This window comes from Centruroides sculpturatus, unplaced genomic scaffold (assembly GCF_000671375.1).
Source record: "Centruroides sculpturatus isolate CEXI.00-Female unplaced genomic scaffold, Cexi_2.0 scaffold15, whole genome shotgun sequence".
Taxonomy (NCBI): domain Eukaryota; kingdom Metazoa; phylum Arthropoda; class Arachnida; order Scorpiones; family Buthidae; genus Centruroides; species Centruroides sculpturatus.
In genome coordinates, this window is record NW_019384585.1 from 588,888 (window position 1) to 611,638 (window position 22,751).

The window sequence follows — 22,751 nt, forward strand, 5'->3', positions numbered from 1 at the left end:
TGTATTATTATATGAGATTCTGTAATCATCTTCCTCTTCTGTTCGAACATAATAACTTTCCTGATACAGGACTCTACTACATTTTGATCCTTGACAATGTTCTAGTTATATCCAAAAATCTATCTTACCACCTTTTTTCCTGAGAGATATCGGGGATGAATATGTATTAACTGCATAAAAGAGCTTAAAAAATTTCAAAAAAAAATACATCTTTTCATTGCAAACAATGATATCTATTCTGGATTTTATTATTAATTTTTCATATTGAATGCCATATTTTTCCCTAGTGTGTCACCTCGATTTTATCGCATCGCTGAATAATAATAAAAATATATATCCAACTGAGGGCTTTGTGACTTGGCTGGAAGCAGGAAATATATATACACAATATAATAATTATAATAGCCTAATAAAATAACTCCTTTATCCTCCAAATCTATAAAAAAATAAATAAATAAGTAATATAAAAAAGTTTTTGAATTCAAATAAATAACGTGACCCGATTGGATTATTTCGGCACGTGCTCTATTCAAATTTAAAATTTTTTAAATTCTTTCCCGCGATTGGTCGATGCGGTCACATGATCGGTTTGAAATTTTAAATTCTAATAAATTGATGATGTCTATGGCCTCTTTAATATTTTAAATTAATTATTTTATTTTACGTACACGAAAATGCGGATTTATATTATAAAAATATACTTTCATAAAATTCTACAAAATCTACGTTTATGTGCTAGATATTTTTAAAAAATTTCAAATTAAAATGGATCTGATCGGAAGAGTTATGACGTAATTATAATAAACTTTCCGTTCCTTATCCGTTATCAATATTTATTATTAATCTCATTAATATTATTCGATAAGATAATAAATTTATCGGATGTTTTTTACGATCGTTAAAAATGTAAAAATTCAAATATCGTAATATTTTTTTTTTCTTTAAATGACACGGCGGAATCAATTCGTGCGGGATTGGTAGCGTGACGTGTCACGTGACTGGATGAGTAAAAGCAGACTTACAGTACATTTTAAAATATTTTTTTAACCATTATTATTATTATTATTAACCATTTTTTAAATATTAATCTTGCAGGAAGTTCTGTTTCCTTGAGATCATGTCGGATTTGTTTTATGAAGATAGCCTAATAGTTGATTTCTTGCAAAACAGAACGAAAGATTGAGTAAGTATTTAAATTTTTCCAATTTAACTTTAATTAACTTCACTTAAAGGCATAAATGCATAAAAATTGACCAACAAATCGATAAACGAAACGTAAGAGAGCTTATATTTTTAAAGTCTGACGTCGTCCAATTAAATTGCAGATTAAAATAATTTCTCGACCGGATAGGTTTATTCGATTCTTCGTTGTATCACGTGATTTATTCGACCTATAAGCGTTTCTAAGAACTTTTTTTGAATTTGTGAATTATACTTTAAGACGTGGAATAAATCATGTGTCCATATAAGTTTAAAATTATAAAGTTGGAGTAATAGGAAACTACTTTGAAAAGTCTGATGGCTTAAAGAATGTGTATAATTTGACGGGGTGGAGTGGTTGAAGGTATTGCGTTTATTAGCAAAGAAACGGGTAGAAAATTGCTTTTAAGAAATACCAGTCATAAAAATAAGAGGAAAAAAGGAAAAGTTTTCTTGCTCATAATGTATTAAACTTCAAAAGTACAGAGGTTGCGATGGAAGTAAATGACTGTTTATTAGATGTCTGAACTAAAGCACTTTCTTACTGTAAATTGGGGGAGTTAGACAGTGAAGTATCCTGTTCTTTAATTTTATTACTCCAAGTTAAGCCATCTGGAAATAAATAAAACAAGTTTTCTTCATGATTTATACAAGGCGCAAACGTTCGATTTAAGTGTACAGTTTTTAAGATATTGAACTATTTTATACTTTGTATCTTACTCCACTTTAACTGGGTCGTTAATAGTTTTCGCTTGGTAGTATTAGAGAAAGAATCGTATGACAGTTTCGTTCACATCTGTCTCATTTCCGCTCTTGCACTCTCCAGATGGAAGACTTTGAATACATCCCTGTCAATAGGACCTATATCGATCCATGTTGAAAGTGAAAAAGTTGACAGGCTTCCAGAAAGAGATTCCTTTAAATTTGTTGACTAATTGCAGGGTTTTGTTATATTCGTTTATAGTTTTTGCGTCTACACATGTAATGTTTCTGTTTTGAAATCTTCATTATAGGTTTTAAAGCTTGCTTATTATATATCACTTTTTGCTAAACTCTGACATTGATTTATCATACTGCGGTGCCTTTGAAAGTAGAATTTGTTAAATTTAAACACTTACCCTTGAGAATTGACTCCTCTTTTTTAAAAATCATCTATCTGCTCCGTTATTAGCTTGATAAATTTACGACCAGCTGGTAATAATGTTGCTGGTTCTGGTTAATAAATTTTGATTTAATACATTCAAAAATTAACGTTCAAATTGTTTATATCATTCGCAGATAGTCATTAATAGCCTACAGACGTTAAATTACTTATAGCTCATAAAAGTTTAAATTTAAGTTTATATATAGATTGTCCTATATAAGTTATACGAACATTATTCATTTCATTTTTTGAAAAAAAAATAAAATAAAACACTATCATAAATCAATACATAAATGCCTGCAATGATTGAACATAGCACTCCGCTGTACTCATAAATTTATATCAATTTTTGAATATTTTCTTTAAATTTTTCTCACCCAGGTGAGACTGAATCTTGTTATACTTGCTTCTAGTGGTAATAAATGACTGGACCTGACGTTTAAGCCCCTTTACTTGACTCTAGACCATCTTCTTGGATTTATGATACTGCTTACTGGCTATCTAGTAATGTATAGCTAGTGACTTTTTAGTCTGGAGTTTTCAGTGCGGCTTTTCTGAAAGAAAAAAAAAACTGTTTTTTTTTTTTTGTTTCCTTTCTTTCTTTCTAGTCGATGTTGCAAACCTAATTTGTGACCTTTTTCTCTTAAAAGTGTTGTCTTTTCATCTTTGAAAGAAGCGGGGGAAAGGCAATTGAGAAATATCTGAAGAGTTTTACTACCGACTTTTTAGATTAAATTTGTTTCATTGAAGTTTATTTCGATCTATATGGAAATTTAAATATTGCTTCTATAGAAATATTCTATATTTTACTTTCCTGACTGTTATACAGTATATAACAGAGGGAAGGTATGGCAATCAGTTGAAAAACACAAAATAATTTGGGTTTTTTTTTTCTGTATGTATGGGTGGATGTTGTGTTTGTGGGGACACGATTTTGTTCACCCACTTTGAAGCTTAATAACTTGTGATTTTTTTCGAAAATTTCTAAAATTTTACAGGGAAGTTTGGATATTAGAGAATTGATGCTTTTAAATTTTGGTGGTTAAAAGTAGACGGGGTGGGGAGATAGAGGGAGGTTGTGTGTCGTATCTCCAATAGGATCGGAGTTAATGAAGATTTTACTCGTTATTATTTACAATTTTTTTATAAATCAAAATTTCAAAATTAAGCTTTTTGCCATTTTTTTAGTAATTAATAATATAAAAAGTTTTTTAATAAAACATAACAGATGGCGCCATAAGCAATTTTAAATGTTTTTGCCGGAAAGTTACGCAACACACTGCTGGATTTTTATACATTTAATATCTCATATTTTAGGTTATATTTCTATTAAATTTATGGAAAGACAATTAAATATTCATCGACTATCCTAAAATAAATTTAAAAAGTGATAAAAGCTTAATAATGTCACCAGTTGGGAATTACACTTATCAGATTACAATTACAATAAGTAATCTTTTACATTAATAAATCAACACGTGTCTTACAGTTTCATTTATTTAGTAAGAGTTCCATGCGTTCTGATGATTGTATTCATGCATGCATTTACATACAGTAAAGTTGGTATAACTTATATCATAAAAGCTTAATAATGTTAACGTATAAAATCAATCAGATAAGTTATGATTGATCATGTATGAAGAATTAATACTTTGAAATCCATATAAATGTGATTTTATTTATAATTAAAGGCCCCGAAGTAGATCCCAATTTAATTAATTTTGCGAAAATTTCCGACCTGACTAATATAATTTCGAATCAATTTTTTTTTTATTTAATGCATTTATCTTTTCAAGGCAAAACAATTTAGCCAAACCATTTAAATATAGCTGTGTCACAGGCGTAAATAATTAGGTTTAGTTTAAACTGTTTCAGTCATTACTATTACTCATTACTTCTACAGATATACATCCCACTCAGTTAACTAGGTAATGAAACATTGCATATAGTTTTTGTTATTTTCTATCAGTCTATTGTATTTAAACTATACGAGCATCAGAACTTCTCGTTTAACTCTGCTGTTTATATACTAAATTTGCCCCTTTTTTTGCTGCTGTTTTTGTTCCTTTTTTTTCTCCTCCTGTAGCTGATTAGCAACATTTCCTAATCAATTAATGATCCTTGCCGCAGTCAGGTGGTTAGCCTTAATGAGCCCACCACTATAATTAACAACCTTTCCGGTTACTGATCGGTATTCCAGTTACTGAAGTATAGTAATTCAGCCGATAATGTACTGTACATCGTATTATAGATTGTCTGCCCCGTCTTATTAGTATTAAATCGAATTTCTTAGAATAGAAACACACGCACTTTATCTGCCGTCGGTTTTCCATATTTCATTTCTTCTAAGATTTATTTATAAGCGAGATTTATTTTAATTAGAAAAATATTTTTTGGAAGAAGAAAAAGATATTGTGAAATTATTAATTATCCTCCTGCCGAATGTCATCTATCATCTCATGGATTATTTTCTGTGAAAATTGCACAATCTGTTTCCTTCTTGTTTCTTTTCTGAACTTTATTAAAATGTTCTTCAGCTATGTAATTAGATTGGCACTTATAAACACTTTCACTGCTTATTGCTTGTGTGTGTGTGTGTGTGTGTGTGTGTAGAGCTTCTTAAACATAATTTCGAGTGAAAAAAAAATTTTTTTTTAAGTGGTGCAATTAAAGTAACTCTTCGTAGTTCATTATAATCTACTTTTGATCATGCCAAATAAATTACCTCATTATCATTTATTTTAACTACGCTATACGCAAAAATTGTTCACAGACACTAACAATTTATGTTTTTTCCCTCAGGTTTGGCCGTACCTATGTTAGAATCGGACTTTCGATCCTTTCGACCTTTGACCTCCCGAAATCACCATGCTGCTACCAAGGAGACGAAGTCTCATCCTCAAACTTATCCTGTTAGTTCCCATCACGTGGTTCGTTGTGACCCTGCTATTGACCCACGGCGACAAACTACATCCAGACACCAAAGATGACCTAGATGGCAGGGCGGCCAAAGTGGTGCTTCCAAATTCCGTATACATAGGAAAAGGTGAAAACGATGGGGTCAGAGGTCATCAGAAGCGAGATAGCGTAGAGCAGAAGGGTGTCCTACCTATTCCGCACGAACCAAATGGTCCTGGTGAATTGGGTAAGCCCGTAAAATTATCCAATCTCACGGACGAGCAGCAACGCATAGTCAAAGAAGGATGGCAGAAGAATGCATTTAATCAGTACGTCAGCGATATGATTTCACTTCACAGGAGCTTACCGGATGTTCGGGATAAAGAGTAGGTTTAAAATTTAATATATTATTTTCAAATTCATCTCGTATACATTAATAAAAACGGAGGAAAACGCTTCGGAATCCAGCACTCTAGATACGAATCGAAGTACGATGTAGCAATTATCGAATTTATCATAAAATTCTAAATTTATCCTTCAGACAATCGTGAACAAAACACTCCATGATTAATGGTTTAGATTGCAGAATAGCTTGCCTTTCATTCAGTTATCAAGAGTTTGTTAATTGCACTCTATATCATTCCCAACTAACCAATTTTATGTCATGTATAACATTCTGCTAACGTTACAATCTAATTTATAACCCCGCTACACAAACCAGAAAGATATCAGATTAAATAATTTCCAAAAGAAAAGGAAAATTTCTGCAGGGGATGCATCCAAAAATGCACTTTTATTTTGTAGCTTTGGCAGTGTCCCTTCTTGACTTACAACAGTGTTGCTAGTGACTTCTATTTCTTGGAGTGCCTGGATTACAGCATGACTGTTCAGAGCACATCTCTCTCTCCTTGGCTTTTATTACCGACCCCATGAAGTAAGACAAAGCAATGGAATCACGGATTTTACTGCAACTTCGGATTTTCGTTTAATCTATCTTTGTTTCCTCGACTTTGTTTCTATCTAATTGCTCTTAATGCGGTCTAGTTGTATGCAATAAAATAGACCTCAATGTCTTCCCTTAAGATAATGATCGAGATTATGTTTATCAGCATTTTTCCCTTTAATTCTAAGGGTCTAAGTCAGAGCTTCTTCAATTTAAAACTTAAATATAGACTTTTATGTATGATTCGCTACGTAGAATCATCTACGGGGCGACACTTACCCTTTAGAATGATTTTTAAAAATTTAATGCGTGTCTGGTTAAAATATATATATAAATTTTCCTCTCGTTCTTCACCATAACGCCGTCTAAATAATAGAATAAAACGTTTCTGCCGGAAAATAACCTTGATTAAATTTTGCACGATGCTCGTCTACATACAGGATGCGTTAAAATGGTTTCAGGTAACTGCTACTAGATTGCTGGAAGGATCATTTATTTTCTAAGCATTCTTAATGTGGACCAAAGTAATTTTATGAAATCTTATCCAAACTATTAACTGTTTTTGGCGCCAAAAACCTTTCAAAGACATGAAACGTTTTAAAATATTGGAAAACCATTAGGCTGAAAACATCGCCGTGATAACAGCTTCAACTTTTTTTTCCTTTCTTTCTCCTCTTCTCTCTTCCTCCTCCCTCTATTCACTCCAGCAAAAGTTTATCGCATTCTGGGTCAATTCAACTTTGAACCAGGCGGTTAACTCGCATCTAGGGGTTAGCCAGATGAGGTCATTCTGTCCGGCACACGTCACTCGCATTAATCAAAATTGCTTGCCACTCCCGTGCAAAATAGTATAAAAGCTATCGTTGCCGGAGCCTCGAAGTAACCGGAAATATGTATAACACATTAATTCTTTCGATAGGAAGTTGTAATAAACGTGGATATATTATTTTTTGGTACCTTCTTCCCCCTGTTTTCGTAAAGTTAGAGGTGGAACTAATGGCTGCAATCTCTCTCCCTCCACTGAAGCTTTTTTACTAGACGCTTCATTTAAGTTAACAATGCGAAAATTATAAATTGGTTTTCTTCCACTGTATGTTTTCAATGGGTTATTCAACTTGGGATATACATTTTTGAACGTGTAGAATATTTTTCCGGTTCGGTTCCTTCGCACCTAATTTAGTTCCAGATCCCCACTGCGTTTTCGCTTCCTACATTTTTCAAAGTAAGCAGTTTTTCGAGACGTTTCTGAAGCGTTAAACATTAAAAAAAAAGTGCCTCCGTACTTCCAAAAAATCTAATCTGTGAATTCAAATAAACCGTATTTCTATCATTTTTTCGAGTTTAAATGACTGTTATGATATTAGAAAGGGAAGAACAGATGTTTAATCTAGATCCAATCGTTGGCCATTTCTAAAGGGAATTGCAGGGGGGTGTATAATATGACTCATGCTATTGTTTTACTCGGCATTGGTTTGACAATCCGCAGTTTCCCATTGAACTGTTAGGCTTATACCCCAATGCTAAATCAATAACGAGATGGAAATGTTTTCAGGAAGGAATTGATAATGTTCCCTTCTTGTATGCAATTTTCTCTCGTACACGTGTTAGTTGAGGGTGTGCACAACAGATGGCAGCACTATTTAGGGGTTGTCTCTCGGCGGTAATGAGTTTTCGTCCTTTGTTTTACAGGTGCAGGAACGAGAAATATCAAAAAAAACTTCCAGCCACGAGTGTTATAATATGCTTCCATAATGAAGCGTGGAGTGTACTCCTGCGTACTGTATACAGCGTTCTGGACAGATCTCCCGACGATTATGTGAAAGAAGTGATACTCGTGGACGACTTCTCCGATCTTCGTAAGTATTTTCTAGCCGGAAAAAAAAACGGTTAAAAACTCGCGCATGATTAACAAATTAATATATTTTTGTTGCCCTGAGCTAATTAAATGATACTAAAATTGCTAATTAGTAGTGTCACCAAGGATTTGGGGAGGAAAAAAACAAAGTTGTGAAACAACAAACAACCGGATGTAACACAGACTGTTTTATTTAGCGAATTAATTAGTCCTTGGTTGCGTAAAAAGATTACAATGATAACCAAAAAAAAGGATAGCAAAATGTATTACAGAAAATATCCTGAAAATAGTAAAAAATTCGAAGAAAAAGGACCCGTTTTTGCACTTTTTTCGAAGAAGAATCAATAGCAGAAAAGAGGATTTTCACTATGGCTCATTACCTTAAGTGATCCACTGATGCATTTGACTCAATGAAATATAGCGGGCCGCGTCGACAGCCAATCAATGAAGTGGAATGGGTATAGGAAGCGTGACGTCACGGCCTCGTATTAATTAAACCGATTGTTGCTTCGGATGCGATGATGAATGACCTGTCTCCATTTTATTCTCCTGCCCTCCCTCTCCTGATATATTCTTAGAAATAACGATAATGAGACAAAATGGTGGCTTACAGAATGTGTGTATATATATATATATGTATTTTTTTTACTGGATCTTATCTTTTGGGTATTTTCATCGTACTCTAGCTTAATTATCGGTTGGTTTTCTTCACAACTTTATTAAACTGGAAAGTTTTGCCTTCGAAATTTTAGCCTGGGGTCTTTGGAATTCCTTTTTTTTTTTTTCTTTCTCTTCTTTTCCCCCCTCTTCATCCTCCTCTCCCTTTAATTATTATCCCTGAGCTGGTTTAATGCAGAAATCTCCAGTATTGATCTTGAAGTTCTTGAACATAAAAATAGAAGTGGATAGAAAGAAATGCTTGAAAAGTTTTCATCTCGGTGGCCTCTGCTGAGTTTTTTAACCACTGTAAATAACAAGATACTCCTAGTTGTTTTTTTTTTCTTCTAGTGCTTTCATATCTCTAATCCCATACTGGAAAAGTTGATGGCTTGTCAAGTTCATCGATTTCTCACCAATTTTTTTTTTCTGTTCCTCCTGTTCCTTCTCTTCGCTAAATTATTATGTCCCGCATCAATTTTAAACTTCTTAAAACTGATAAGTTCATACATCTTTATGCAAAGTTTTTCATACCAAAATATCATTTTCCAGCTCATTTAGGTAAGCAACTGGAAGAATTCGTCAATCAGACCAAAAAGGTTCGGCTGGTCCGCGCCAAACGCAGGGAAGGTCTCATCCGCGCTCGTCTGTTGGGTGCATCCGCTGCCACTGCACCTATCCTCACTTATCTAGACTCACATTGTGAATGTACAGAAGGTAAGTATTTCTGTGCCTTCTTTAAAAGATTTAAGTAAATTCCAGTTCTCTCAATGCTCCGTCTTTGTTAGTTTTTAAGTTATCATTCGTTTGATAGTAACGTTCTTCGAACTTTCTGAATGCCTAGTTATGTAAGCTAATGATCGTTGCATCGGCTATTCATTCTCGTTGCTCGAAAGGAGAACCCGTTGAAGCTCGTATCTATCTCTGTACGCATTTGTATGAGAGATCTGGGAAATGATTGATGTTGAAAGAATGCAACTCTAATAACTATTTGCCTCAATCAGATGTTTCCCCGAGGCTATCTGTAGTAAATAGATTAGAGCAGACTTGAAAGAGAGTTGTTGGTAGTGAATTGGCATTTCTTTATTTTTATCATTATCTGGCCTTCTCTACTTTAATTACATACAACTTTTATTGATTTTCTTTCTCTTTTAAAATCAAGTTATAGCTGCAATGTCTGAAGTAGTATGTGTAGTTGAACTAAATATGCATCAGTTGGTAGTAACTGTACATGTTATAAATCATATGCTATTAAATATAGAATATTTTTAATATATATTTTAAAAAATGTGATTAGAAAACAATTAATATATGATAAAGAAAGGCATTAACTAATAAAAATGATATTTTTTTGTAAAACAGGATGGTTAGAACCGCTCTTAGATCGTATTGCACGAAACTCCTCGACTGTGGTGTGCCCAGTTATTGATGTAATTAATGACGACACGTTCGAGTACCATTTTAGAGATTCCTCGGGGTTGAATGTCGGAGGATTTGATTGGAATCTTCAGTTTAACTGGCATGCTGTACCAGATAGGGAGAAGAGGAGGAGAAAACACATGTGGGACCCTGTCTGGTGAGGATCTTCTTAATAGTAATTGCTAATCAGTTTAACTGAAATTAAGATTACTTATAAAATTATTAATTAAATTCTAAATATACAGGTCTCCCACGATGGCCGGTGGCTTATTTGCAATAGACAAACAATTTTTTGAGAAATTAGGTACTTACGACAGCGGGTTTGACATTTGGGGAGGGGAAAACTTAGAATTATCCTTTAAGGTACAAATAATTCCTCCCAGTTTTATACAATTAACTAATAAAATATGTATGTAAATTGCCTGATTCGTTTCAGACTTGGATGTGTGGAGGGACTTTAGAAATTGTTCCCTGCTCTCATGTGGGGCACATCTTCCGTAAACGTAGTCCTTATAAATGGAGGTCTGGAGTCAATGTGCTTAAAAGAAATTCTGTACGACTAGCAGCTGTATGGTTAGACGATTACTCTAAATATTATTATCAGCGCATTGGCTACGACTTGGTAAAAAGTTATTTCTGATCAATTTTATATTTAAGATAAACAAAATAGTTTGATTTAATATACATAAGTGACTTTACAGGGTGACTATGGTGATATTAGCAAGCGGTCGGAGTTACGTAAAAAGCTGAAATGCAAAACTTTTGACTGGTATTTAAAAAATGTGTATCCTGAATTATTTATCCCAGGAGAAGCAGTTGCTTCAGGAGAGGTATGAATGATTAATAATTGATAAATTTAAATACAAAAATTTTAAAGACAATATTTACTTTATCTTACAAGCCATGCTGTTAAATTAATCAACCTCAGAAATCTGCTACAGAATTGTTCAAAATATTACATAATTAATTTCATCTGTAGCCAATTTTTTTACAAAATTAAATGTCATCATTGTTCATATTCATAACCAAGGTTCAAGAATTAGAAGTTAGCCAATTACAATTCACTTTATTTTTACTGTAGTACTTGAACATATGTCATGCCTTTTAATAAATGTGAAGAATGTCAATATCTGGATTTATCTGCCAAGGATGATGCCTCCTAGGTGGAGTTTATATGAAAAATTGGCCCCTACTTAGGTGTTAGATAGGTGTAAAAATGCCACATGGCCAGCCCTTTAGGGGGAGACAGACCCAAAACTAACTACTAGTAGTAACACTAGTAGTTTGCATCCACTAGGCACTGGTGGACTTGGCCAATTAAAAAACTTCTTGAGAATTGATAAGGTTTGGAATATAGTTATAAAAGACTGTAAAATCAGAATAAAATTATGTAAAGTTTGTTTTAAAATTTTAAATTGAAATAAGAATAACTTTATAAAAAGGGATTTTAAATGTCATTCTTATGACATACCATTTTCATGACTGACAATATTGTGTAATAATTTAAAAAATTCAAAGAATTGATAGTGTATCTCAAATAATTATCAACATATGTTGTTTTAAAATTAAAATATTGGTTATATTATATTAACTAGATAAAAAAACCAATGTTGTTCTTAATTGTGTTTATTACATAAATTAAATGCTACAAAGTTCTAACTTCCATAGCATTTTTAAATTGGCAGAAAAAAATTTTACCATCCCAAAAAATTATCAACTGTTTGTTAAAAATACCAAGAAAATATGTGCAAATCAGTTTGCATTTTCATATTTATATCACTCCTGTGTAATCATATGAAAATATTTGACACATTTGAAGCATTGGAAAGTTGTTTGTTAGTATTTGTAAAAAATGTTATATAAGTGACTATGAAAAAGGCATTTTCAAAACTATAATAGCTCAAAGATTAAGTATAGCTAAGTTGACAAGCAAACTTTTGTGATTTTCCTGCTGAGTTTCCTTTCAAAGTTCAGCAGGAAAATCATATTCTGGATGAAAACAAAAGTGACTCTTAACAGCAAAGGCATGCATATATTTCATTCGGCAACAAAAAGCCAATGTTTCATAAGGAAAGTAATAGAACATGTGCATGGTTGTGTTTCAAAATCAACTGTTTGTCATACTTTGTTGCAATCTGGAAAAGCCAAATCCAAAAGAATGAAGAGAAGACCATGTCATAAACCATATCACAAAGAGGTTAGGCTCACCTGAATCAAAAATCATGTATCTGGGACAAAGAATAGGCCAAAGTTATTTTAGGAACAAAAAGAAGTTTAATTATATGGGCAAGATGGTTTTAAATTTTACTGGAATGATCAACACGGGGAAGAACATTACTGTAGCAAAAAGATGCAAAGTGGAGGATCAGTAATGGTTTGAGATGACTGGATTAATGGGTAAAGCCTTTATCAGAAACTAGCAGATCCCGCCACGCGTTGTTGTGGCTCAAAATGTATCTATTATAAATGTATAACACTTCCCTCGTGGGGAGGTAATTTTTCGAAAAATCCCTTTTTAGTGTATATTCTGTTGACGTACCCTATTAAAACGCAATCAAAATCGCAAAAAACCGCATCTAAAATAGTATAAATAGAAGCAGAGTTCTTTACAGTAAGCCTTAATCCTGTTCATCTCCCCCAGTGGGGGGAATTTCGACACGTATATTATATAAAAACACGTGCGTATTCGAATGCAGCGTTGTGTCAAAATTTCAAAGGAATCGGTAGGAACAAACGAACATTACATTTTTATTTATATACATAGATAGAAGATGATCTGCTTTAGTTCATCCTCACAGAAAAGCAAACTTAGGTCATCGTACTCGTAGCGCCATCTGTTGGACATAAAAGCCTTAACCCTAGATGATATCTTTTAATTTATATGAATGTTTAACGGAATAATATACAGCCTATGTCCACCCTGAAGTTCCATTCTAAATATTGGTGAAAGAATTTTTGAAATCGGATGAATAGTTTCGGAGATTACCCCTACATCCAAACTTACAAACGTTACCTCTTTATAATATTAATATAGATAAATAGCAGGAGGTACTCAGTTGATTATCAAAACACGCTTTGCATTAATTTGTTGTCATGTGCCATCAAATTTGTGCTAGGAATTAAATCTTTTAACAGGATAATACCTCAGTTCATATTTCTCAGTCATCCAGAGTGGTTTGCCAGAAAAACATTCAACTTTTGGATTGGCCTGCATTAAGTCCTGATATAAATCTGTAAGAAAATGTGTGGGGGAATCATCACAAGATGGTACATAAGAATGGCCTGTAATTTTTTAATGTTAGACTTGAAGGCTGCAATTTGTGATGTTTGGAACATAATTCCTAAAAAAATTCTTAAAAATTAATTAAATCTATGAAAAATCAGATATTTAAACTATTTAATTTAAGTGGCAAGTTGATTGGTTACTAATTCTTACTTTTTTTTATATGCAATTCACTTAAGTTGATAATTTTTTAGGACAGGATAAAATTTCTTTATGCCAATTTTAAAAAAATATATGGGAGCATATGACTTTGTAGCATTTAATTCATGTAATAAACATGATTAAAGATATATTTTGTCTAATTGAAGTAACTAAGTTGTTTTTTTTTTTAATTTTAAATCAACATATGTTTAATTCATATATTTTGCCATGTATAATGCACACCCACATTTTTTACCCAAACTTTCAGAGGAAAATCTTTCATTTTAATTTTTTAATTCAAATTTTTATTTGTTTATATTTACATACATGTTTTTTGTATTATAAAGAAATTTTAGCATTTATTTTTTAAAATATTATGGTGCAAGAAATTTTATGTAACAAATAATCACAAAACACAAGAACAGATATAAGAGACCAAGAAATTTTATATATTGGTATTATTAAATTTATGATGATTTACACATCATAGAAGGCCAAGAACTTTTTATCACTGTCATTATAGATTTCTAGAGTTACTTCTTTTAACTTGTAAGCATAAGTAAGAATTAAAAACATTTATATAGATATAGAATTAGTACTATCCATGTATATATAATTCACATCCTTATTTTCCCTAATAAATTTGGCCATAAAATGCAAATTTGTGCATGACACACAGTAAAATATGATATTTGGAAAGCACCATATTTTCTATAAAAATTAATGAAATCTATATAACAAAGTATTTTATGCAAAAATTGCCAAAAACGTTTTATCCCTATTTAGGAACTTTTCCAAACAGTTCTAGAACATTGTTAGTTTGAAATTTGGAACCTACAAGAGAGAAAATTTCATATAATAATGCTAAATCCAGATATGTTTTTTTATTTCAAATAACTTCTAGCTATTTAACTCAATTCTACAATTCAAATAAAAAGAATTATAAAGTGGAAATTATGATAAAATGGTATTTTAAACCAAAATCGTTCATAAAAATCATTAAAACAGGAATTTTAAAATGAAAAGTGTTTTGATTTTGAGACTATAACTGACAAACACACTAATGATGTCCTGTGTTAGTTTGTTTTACTATGTTTACTTGAATACAGATGTTAATCGAATTTGTATTTAAGTAAACTCATATATTTTAACATATCATGAATTGCTATAAATTTAAATAATTTTTATTGTTTTGTTCTAAACTGTTTTTAATTTTTCTGTTTAAATCTGCTCTAATTCAAACAAGCTTTATATAGTAAAGGCAAAAGTACTTGAGTTTTGTATTCAGTTGTGGGTTCATGTCTTGCTTAAGGGGTGGCTGAAAGAATTTTTCAAGGTTTTCTTCATATTTGTAACACCTAAAGGCCAGTTTTCTATAGAAAGTCCTTCTGGAAGAATTCCATGGTAGATCACTTATGCATCACATTACCATATACAAACAAACTTGAGTTTTAACTATTTTATGAACTTTTTTTGACATCAAATGTCACTTTACTGTAATTTTCTTTCTTATTAACATTCTGACAGTTTGATGATAACAATTATTTGTTTAGAACTATTATTTAGCTTAGTCTGAGAAAAGCAACCAGTTTAATAAGAATTTTAGTTTTTCTAAAATTTATTTGAATCACTGAATTTTTATTTAATTATTCTAGTATACTACACTTAGATCATTATTAAATGAACCATACTTTAAATATAAAAGCAAACTCTTAATAATTTTTCACTTTATCACAGTTATCATCTTAGTACAAATTTTAAAATTGTTTATTTGCATTTTGTAAACCCTTCTGTTCTTTTACTGTAAGTTTTTCTTTTTCAAGGCTTTTGCTTTTTAATTTTCTGTTTTAACTTAGAAAGTTGTTGAAAGATAAAAGATACAATTCAACATAAAAAATGTTTTGAGATTTTCACACCCTTTCCAAAATAAATAATGTAGGCAACAGTTTTTGGTTTTATTATATATTTTTGATTTATTTTTACAAAGTAAGTTTATGAATGATGCAGGGAAGACTGTAACTGTCATTGTCCATAATTATATCTAGTATGAAAACAGCATCTCGGGTGCCTTTTATGAGAGCAGATAATTGGTGACTTTTGTCTCAGTTCTTGATCTGGATTTGTTTCTGATGCTACACACTTTGCTTTCTCATTACTTATTCCATGTCAAAACTATGTCAAAACTATGTTACTTATTCCATGTCAAAACTATGTAAAACATAGTGTTTTACATAGTTTTGTTTCATATCTCTCATGTCTTTCAGCCAATAAGTTGAAAATGAGACCAACTTTGACATGCTTCAGACTGTTTGCCAAATGTGTTTGTTGATAAATTATAATTATTAATTTAGATAAGAGATGGTGCCTAACATTTACCTCTAGTAGCAAATTACTTAGTATTAATTATTAAAATTAGCAGATTTATAGCCCAAGTATTTAAGGCAATCAGTTGGCTGTGTTTGTCTCTGATCAATTTTTGGATTTTCCAAACCTGGTTTTCTATTGCTAATCTGTCCCAGATCTTGGAACCCATCTACACTTTAAACTAGCAATTGCAAAATGTAACAATGATTTCTTTCATGAAGCTCAAAAAATCTTTACTTTTCACTATTTTTTTGTTTCTCCTGTCATTGTGATAATTTTGAGAAAATAATTATGTATTTAATAACATTCAAAAGCAGATAGATGGCTTCCTAATTCTACCTTACATATTCATTTTATGCTTGCAAATGCATCACAAATCCAAGAGTGCATTGATATTTGTGTAAAATCAATTTTAAATGAACAAATCTTAGTAAAATTGATCCTGCAACCATCAACCATAGGATTATAAAAGGATTTCCAAATTTTACAATAGCATGGCTTGTAAGATATTATATGTAGTACCTCACTTTAACTTATTTTTGAACATGTAAACAACTAGAGAACTTGAACTCTTCTGATTAAAAATTTCTAAATAAATGAATGATATCAAATCTTAAATATCTTTGATGTAATTTATTATGCTGATGTATATTTTTAAGTTTTCTAAAATCAGATTCAAGAAAACAGGATGTCAACTGTTGAATATCCTTTTTAAAAGTTTGACATATCCTGTTTTCTTGAATCCAATTTTAGAGAATGTATTGTATACAATATAATGTATACATCACATGAAATATACAGGATATACATCCTGTATATTTCAACACAAATTGACTTTTTGACATATTTATAATCAAATTATTTAGTGTAAAGTAATAAATCTAAAGAATTGTATATGATGATGATGATGTATTTTATTGTTGTGAGGGTCTACATAATCAAATTTCAATATAAATTTTTAGCATTTTTTTTTACTATATTCTGTGAATATTTCTCACTTTGTGCTTGAATTTTTCATGTTTTCTTCAATTAAAATGACTAAAATCACTAATAAATCCAAAATTTATGATTTGCTGCATGCATGCCTTTTGCAGTTTGATTATTCCATCTAGAAACTTTGCATTTTTTTAATGTTTTTTTCCCCTCGTAAATTTTCCACTTTAAATTTTAGAGAAATAAATTTAATGCATGTTAATTTATTACAGTTATCATTTCAGCAAATTGATCAATTAAAATGGTAAATTAAAAAAATGACTTTACAGATTCCTGTAATGTGGTAAATTGCTATTACATATTTGCTTTTATAATATGATTTTGTATGTTACAAATTAAGCAGCAAGCTAATTTTTATAATATGAATTATAATTTTCATATATGTATAGTTATTTAGTTACATACATAAATAATTTACGTACCACCGAAGTTTCTGGGTGGAACCCTCTTCTAACTCTGCATGCTCTCTCTTGTCCAGGTTCGTAATCTCGGTATGGGTTCTGGTACCTGCCTTGACAGCCCCGCGAGACGGGACGACCTACACAAACCTGTAGGACTCTATCCATGCCACGGGCAGGGTGGTAACCAGGTGAGTAACTGACTTAACGTTTCTCTCTTCGTCCCGTCTGTTGCTTCGTGTCTTTCTAACTCCCTAACGGTAACAAAAACTGCACGAGGAGAAAGGTATCTAAAAAGTTTCTATGAAAAATTGCCATGTAGATCAGCAGCTTGGCGGACAAAGAAATGGCTTGGTGTATCGAAAAATCGCCATTTAAACTAGGAGCATACTACAAACTTCAGATGTGGGAGTGTGTACTAGGAAGAAAGAGACAGGTAGTCATTTTCCATTTAATTTAATCAAAATACAGAAGGATGCTACTTTGATTAGTATAAATCATCAAATATTTACGTGCAGACTAAACAAAGAAAGGTTTGTTTTAGAGTATGTACAGGTAAATGTTATATCATCTATATTTAATGTGTCTTTTCTTATTTTATACATTAAGATTTTATTAATTTAGACATTACAGTTCAGTAAAATCTACTTATGACATTTTTTACAGTCTTATTGATAAATTACACACACATCTTTTCCTTATTGTTGTTAGCAAATTTATGTTTTGATAGTCAAATAAAATTTTGTTCCATTGGACAGAGAAACTGACACACCTGGTTATAATACTGTATTAGTAATTGTTTTGCACAGGATAACCCAATGATATGATCCTGCATGTCATTGTCATGTCCATAGATCCTTTTTCTAAGACAGTTCTATCCTTGTCTGTCTGTGTCTCTCAATCTATCACTTTACATGAAAACTTTTAATTTTAGAATCCTTTTAAATTTACAGATAATTGAATTGTCAATTAATAGAAGGAATTTGACTTGAAATTTTTTATTGGCATCTACCAGATGTGATACATTGAAACTTTTACTGTAGATTTGGAATCTGTTAATTAAGTATAAATAATAGATGTGTCGAGTAGATTTTACTCTAATTCATGGTACCGTATTTTGACGAGTATAAGTTGCACTTTTTTACTACTTTTTGGGGCTCAAAATCATGGTGCGTCTTATACTCGACTGGTAACCATTTTTACAGTGAAATTATTTACAGTAGTGGTCCACTCTAGGGACCAACCTGTGCAGTGATCTGTTAAGCATATGGTCTCTCAACCGAATGGCTAGAGTACCTAGATTATCAGAATAGCGACACACGAGTCATCGCCGCCATGTTCTGTCGACTGTCATTGTGTGACCTCTGAGTTTACATTAAGAAATGATGATTATTTCAGTTTAATAAAGGTGTCGATTCATCCATCCATCATATTCTTGAATAAAAAACGAATAAAATGCATCTTTTTAATAATAAAAATGAATAAAATGCATCCGTCACATTCTTGAATAAAAAAACGAATAAAATGCAATCTCCCATTAAAAAAGTTTTTTCTAAATTTTCTGTCTCAAAATAGCGGTGCGTCTTATACTCGACAGCAACTTATACTCGTCAAAATACGGTATTTATAAATTATATTTTGTACAAATTACTTTTTCTTCTTTTCTCTCTCCTCCCTGTGCTCACTGAGAGAGCTGCTTTTCACATCCATCACAGGTTTGATTAAGTTCACAATGATATCACCAAATGTCAAACTCCACCCCCCCCGAAAATATTGAGGATTTGATCCAGGTTCAGATTTGGATTTTTAACTCAGAGTAGTGTCTTTACATCATGCACCACACTGCTGTCAAGTACAGATTACAAACACTAGACAAATATAGTCTATTTATTTGACAATTTTATTTCATTGACTTACAGTTGAACTTAACCAAAGTTTAGAGAATTTGAAAATTAAAACATTAAAAATTTTAAAAACATTAAATCAGGGGTCTCAAATTCAAATGCATCAAGGAACCTGTCAAATAGATGTATATCAGACACGGACCATATTCAATATTATTTGGTAAACCAAAACGTGCTGCAATTAAAAAAGGTCTCTAACATAGGTCCTTTTGTTGCCAGGCCTTTATGACTTACATAAACAGTTAGACGTTTGAATTTTTTTTCTGCTTTGTTCCCTCGGAAATGTTGGAAACATTGGTATTTAGATAAGAAATCAAGCCTGCGGGCCAGATAAGAAGCTTTAACGGGCCATATCCAGCCAATGGGTCGCCATTTTGTGACCCCTGCATTAAATGATTCCTTTCTAAACTTAATTAACATCATTATTAACTTCTAGTCACAATTACCCATACAAAGGTATAAGGCTAAGGGGTAAGGGTATAATGGTAAAGGCTGTAGTCCATAAGAGATCAAAAGTATAAGTAATTCTGTCTTTTTACATCACTTGACAAAGCAAACATATTGTTATTGATTGAAAAAGCCAGGACCAATTTGTTTTGCTGCCGTTATTCCAATATTCTGAAAAGAACCCAAAGAAACATCTCATGAGATATGTGAAGCTTGGAGCAAAAATATGGTACCATATTGTAAATGAGAGTAGACATAAAATAAATAATGAAGCACAGAAGACTGTATCACATGTATTCTTTCTTCAAAGAAAGTTTCACAAAAGAAAATTACAGCTATGTCTAGCAAACTTAAACTTTCATTCTGTCACATTACATAATGTTAACGTGGCAATTGTCAAAACCCAACATACCCTGAATGCAGATAGTGCCCATTATCTAAATTATCTAAATACCAAAGTCCCCACCTGAACTTGAATCCGGATCTTCAGAGCAATAGATCAATGCCTTTAAGCCTCCACCATCTCTTTTATTTAACATACATTTATGACTACACACAGGACAGGATAATGCATATTATAATGTAGACAAGTGCAGATGTTTTTGGTAATATATTTTACCATTTTCACAATGCCGAACACGAATGTAAGCCGTGTAACACGATGACAATATGATTCTGTATCAACAGAATTATTTTGTAAATATTATAAAATGATATTTTTGATATCGATAAACATGAGAAACTGTTGGCAGTATTTAACACTTGGCAATGTGATTAATACAGGGAACACCTCCAACACTCGATTTCTGATCCTGTGTGCCAAAACTTCTTGCATCATTAAAAATTACATTGAAATCGTATTCGTTATTCAACTAGTAGGCATTGTAAGTTAAAATCCTGCCATACCATAAACATTTGCATACATTTTATGTTAACGAATGTTCTCCATATTACTCATAAAAATTAGTTAATTATTATGTTTATTTGTATACAAAGTTACATAATGTTGATTGAATTACGTTGGTATCTTTCAGTTCTGGATGCTTAGCAAACAAGGCGAGATTAGGAGAGACGAAGCTTGTCTGGATTATGCGGGAAAAGACGTCATTCTCTACCCCTGTCACGGCTCCAAGGGTAATCAGCTGTGGATATATAATCCGGATGTAAGTGGCGAAAGGGTGGATTTTGTTCTTTGGTTTTACATAATTGAAACACCTAACCGGATCTATTTTTCTCTGTTTAGACTCACAGAATAAGACACGGGAGCAGCGGCAAGTGTCTGGAGATGTCCACAGACAAGCAGCATCTGTTGATGAGAGAGTGCTCGTCCGAAGTGAGGCAGCAATGGAACTTTCAAAACTACGATGCTTCAAAAGCGGCCGGCAATTAACGATCGATAAACTTAGTCGCGTTGCAAATTTTACTTCCCTCCGGTCGTCCGGATAATCGGGATTCCGCTCGAAAGACGTGGAGAGAGAGAAACGTGCGACCGTCGACGAATCGTCAACGAAAGTGCCATTTTTGTTCTCGCAGTATTAACGGCCGTGGAACTCCGACCCGTCGAGGACCAAGGAAGATCTCTTTCGAAAAACATGCAAAAACACTTGTAAACAAGAAAAAATTGCCTTAAGACAGTCTAAAACGAGGGATGCCAAACCCCCATCACGTGCCTTAAGTGTATCGTCGTAACGGCGTAATGGCCGACGTAAATCGGTAGTGTTGACAATTTCGAGTAGCGACGATTTATTTCCGAAACGAGGAAGCCCAACACGAGAAAGACATTCCATAATACTTCAAAGCACGTGTGATATCGTGTGACCGTCTGTGGACGGGCGGCGACATTCCACCGAGACTGTAACGTGATGGGACAATTTTTTAATTAGGCAGGTCTACCGTAACTTAGTAAATTTAGGGGTTTCTTTTTGTTTTCTTCCTCGTAGTTACGACCAGGGAATATTTTTTGTCGTTATTATTATTGTTATTATTATTATTTTCCTTTCGTATAATCTTGTGTTCAGTGCTAAATCATTTGTTGTACATTCCCGGAAGTAAAATAAGAATTGATGAATTCGTGTACAAAGTTACTGTACAGAAAAAAAATATATTGTAACTGCAGGGATAACATTCGAGTGTATGATTTTTGATAGAACGAATAGGTTTTTACCAAATGCCCAGTACTTTCTGCAAAATTCTGGCACCAGAAAATTCTTGGTAGGAGTCCTTCCAGTTTGTGCCTTATACAAACACTTGTTTATTCCCGAAAACAATAAATCTTCAAAATCAACAGCTTGGTTCTTTGTTGTTTTTGTCTTTTTAGAAAATACACAAATTGAAAAGTCGAATCGTGAAAGAATGGAAAGATTGGCGTGTCTTGGCCGGGCCATGCGCGGGGATCTGGAAATTTTAAAAAGTTAGAGGGCTCGTTTTGGTAGTGTGTAGTGATTTTGTCAATCTGGTCCCTTCCATTCCACTACACATTCGGGACGTGTATTTTTACTCTGCCAATGACAAATTACATCTAACACGTGAAAAAAGAAAATAGATACTACATTGTAGGAAGTGTTTAGAATAAAATTCCGTCGCTAGATGGCAGTCGGAAAAGATCCGGGGCATCTGGCAATACCACGTGAGTGTAACAATACAATGTTTGCGATGTATTTGTTCTCTTGGTTTGTGGAAATGCAAAGAAAGTTTTATATCCCATAATTCTTTGCATTATTAATATAGGATGCAACAAAACAAATATTTATCTAAAATACATCCGAATATAGGCTCAAAAATACAGTATACTTCGGGACTAATAATTTATGCAAGTTTTGATATTTTAGCAATTGAATTTTTTTTAGTATTTTATCTTTATTACAAACCGAAAAATTCAAGACAAGAATACCGAGCTAGAGTTTCTTGCTCTAGCTACAAATTAGAGTGCACCAGAGTATAGCTAATCAGTAGTAGGCTATTGGCGACATAATCGCCTTGCACCCCTAACCTCTTTGTTGGGGACAAATCCCATCTTGGCTCCTGAGATAGTGGCTGTTTAAAACGCATCCGTAGTAGTACAGATAGGATTTGGCCCCACGAGAAAGAAGTAGGGGTATACGCTTG

The 22,751-nt window shown here is 32.5% G+C and overlaps 1 protein-coding gene across 8 annotated transcripts in view; it reads left to right on the forward strand.

The window, feature by feature from the left end:
- The window catches only part of LOC111624561 (putative polypeptide N-acetylgalactosaminyltransferase 9), a 44,577-nt gene extending 22,645 nt beyond the window's left edge, over window positions 1-21,932 (forward strand). For 4 of the 8 annotated variants that reach the window (XM_023367437.1, XM_023367442.1, XM_023367441.1 and 1 more), the window contains exons 2-12: window positions 1,096-1,183; window positions 5,147-5,628; window positions 7,875-8,041; window positions 9,250-9,414; window positions 10,060-10,273; window positions 10,362-10,479; window positions 10,553-10,738; window positions 10,818-10,946; window positions 17,376-17,486; window positions 20,681-20,809; window positions 20,890-21,932. In XM_023367437.1, coding sequence (XP_023223205.1) covers window positions 5,213-5,628; window positions 7,875-8,041; window positions 9,250-9,414; window positions 10,060-10,273; window positions 10,362-10,479; window positions 10,553-10,738; window positions 10,818-10,946; window positions 17,376-17,486; window positions 20,681-20,809; window positions 20,890-21,036 — 1,782 coding nt within the window. In that variant the 5' untranslated portion in view covers window positions 1,096-1,183; window positions 5,147-5,212 and the 3' untranslated portion in view covers window positions 21,037-21,932. Of the gene's footprint in view, window positions 1-966; window positions 1,024-1,095; window positions 1,184-1,422; window positions 1,565-5,146; window positions 5,629-7,874; window positions 8,042-9,249; window positions 9,415-10,059; window positions 10,274-10,361; window positions 10,480-10,552; window positions 10,739-10,817; window positions 10,947-17,375; window positions 17,487-17,617; window positions 18,761-20,680; window positions 20,810-20,889 lie in introns of those variants that run through there. The other 4 variants (XM_023367439.1, XM_023367440.1, XM_023367443.1 and 1 more) reach the window with 4 other exon arrangements.
- Window positions 21,933-22,751: the final 819 nt, after the last annotated feature.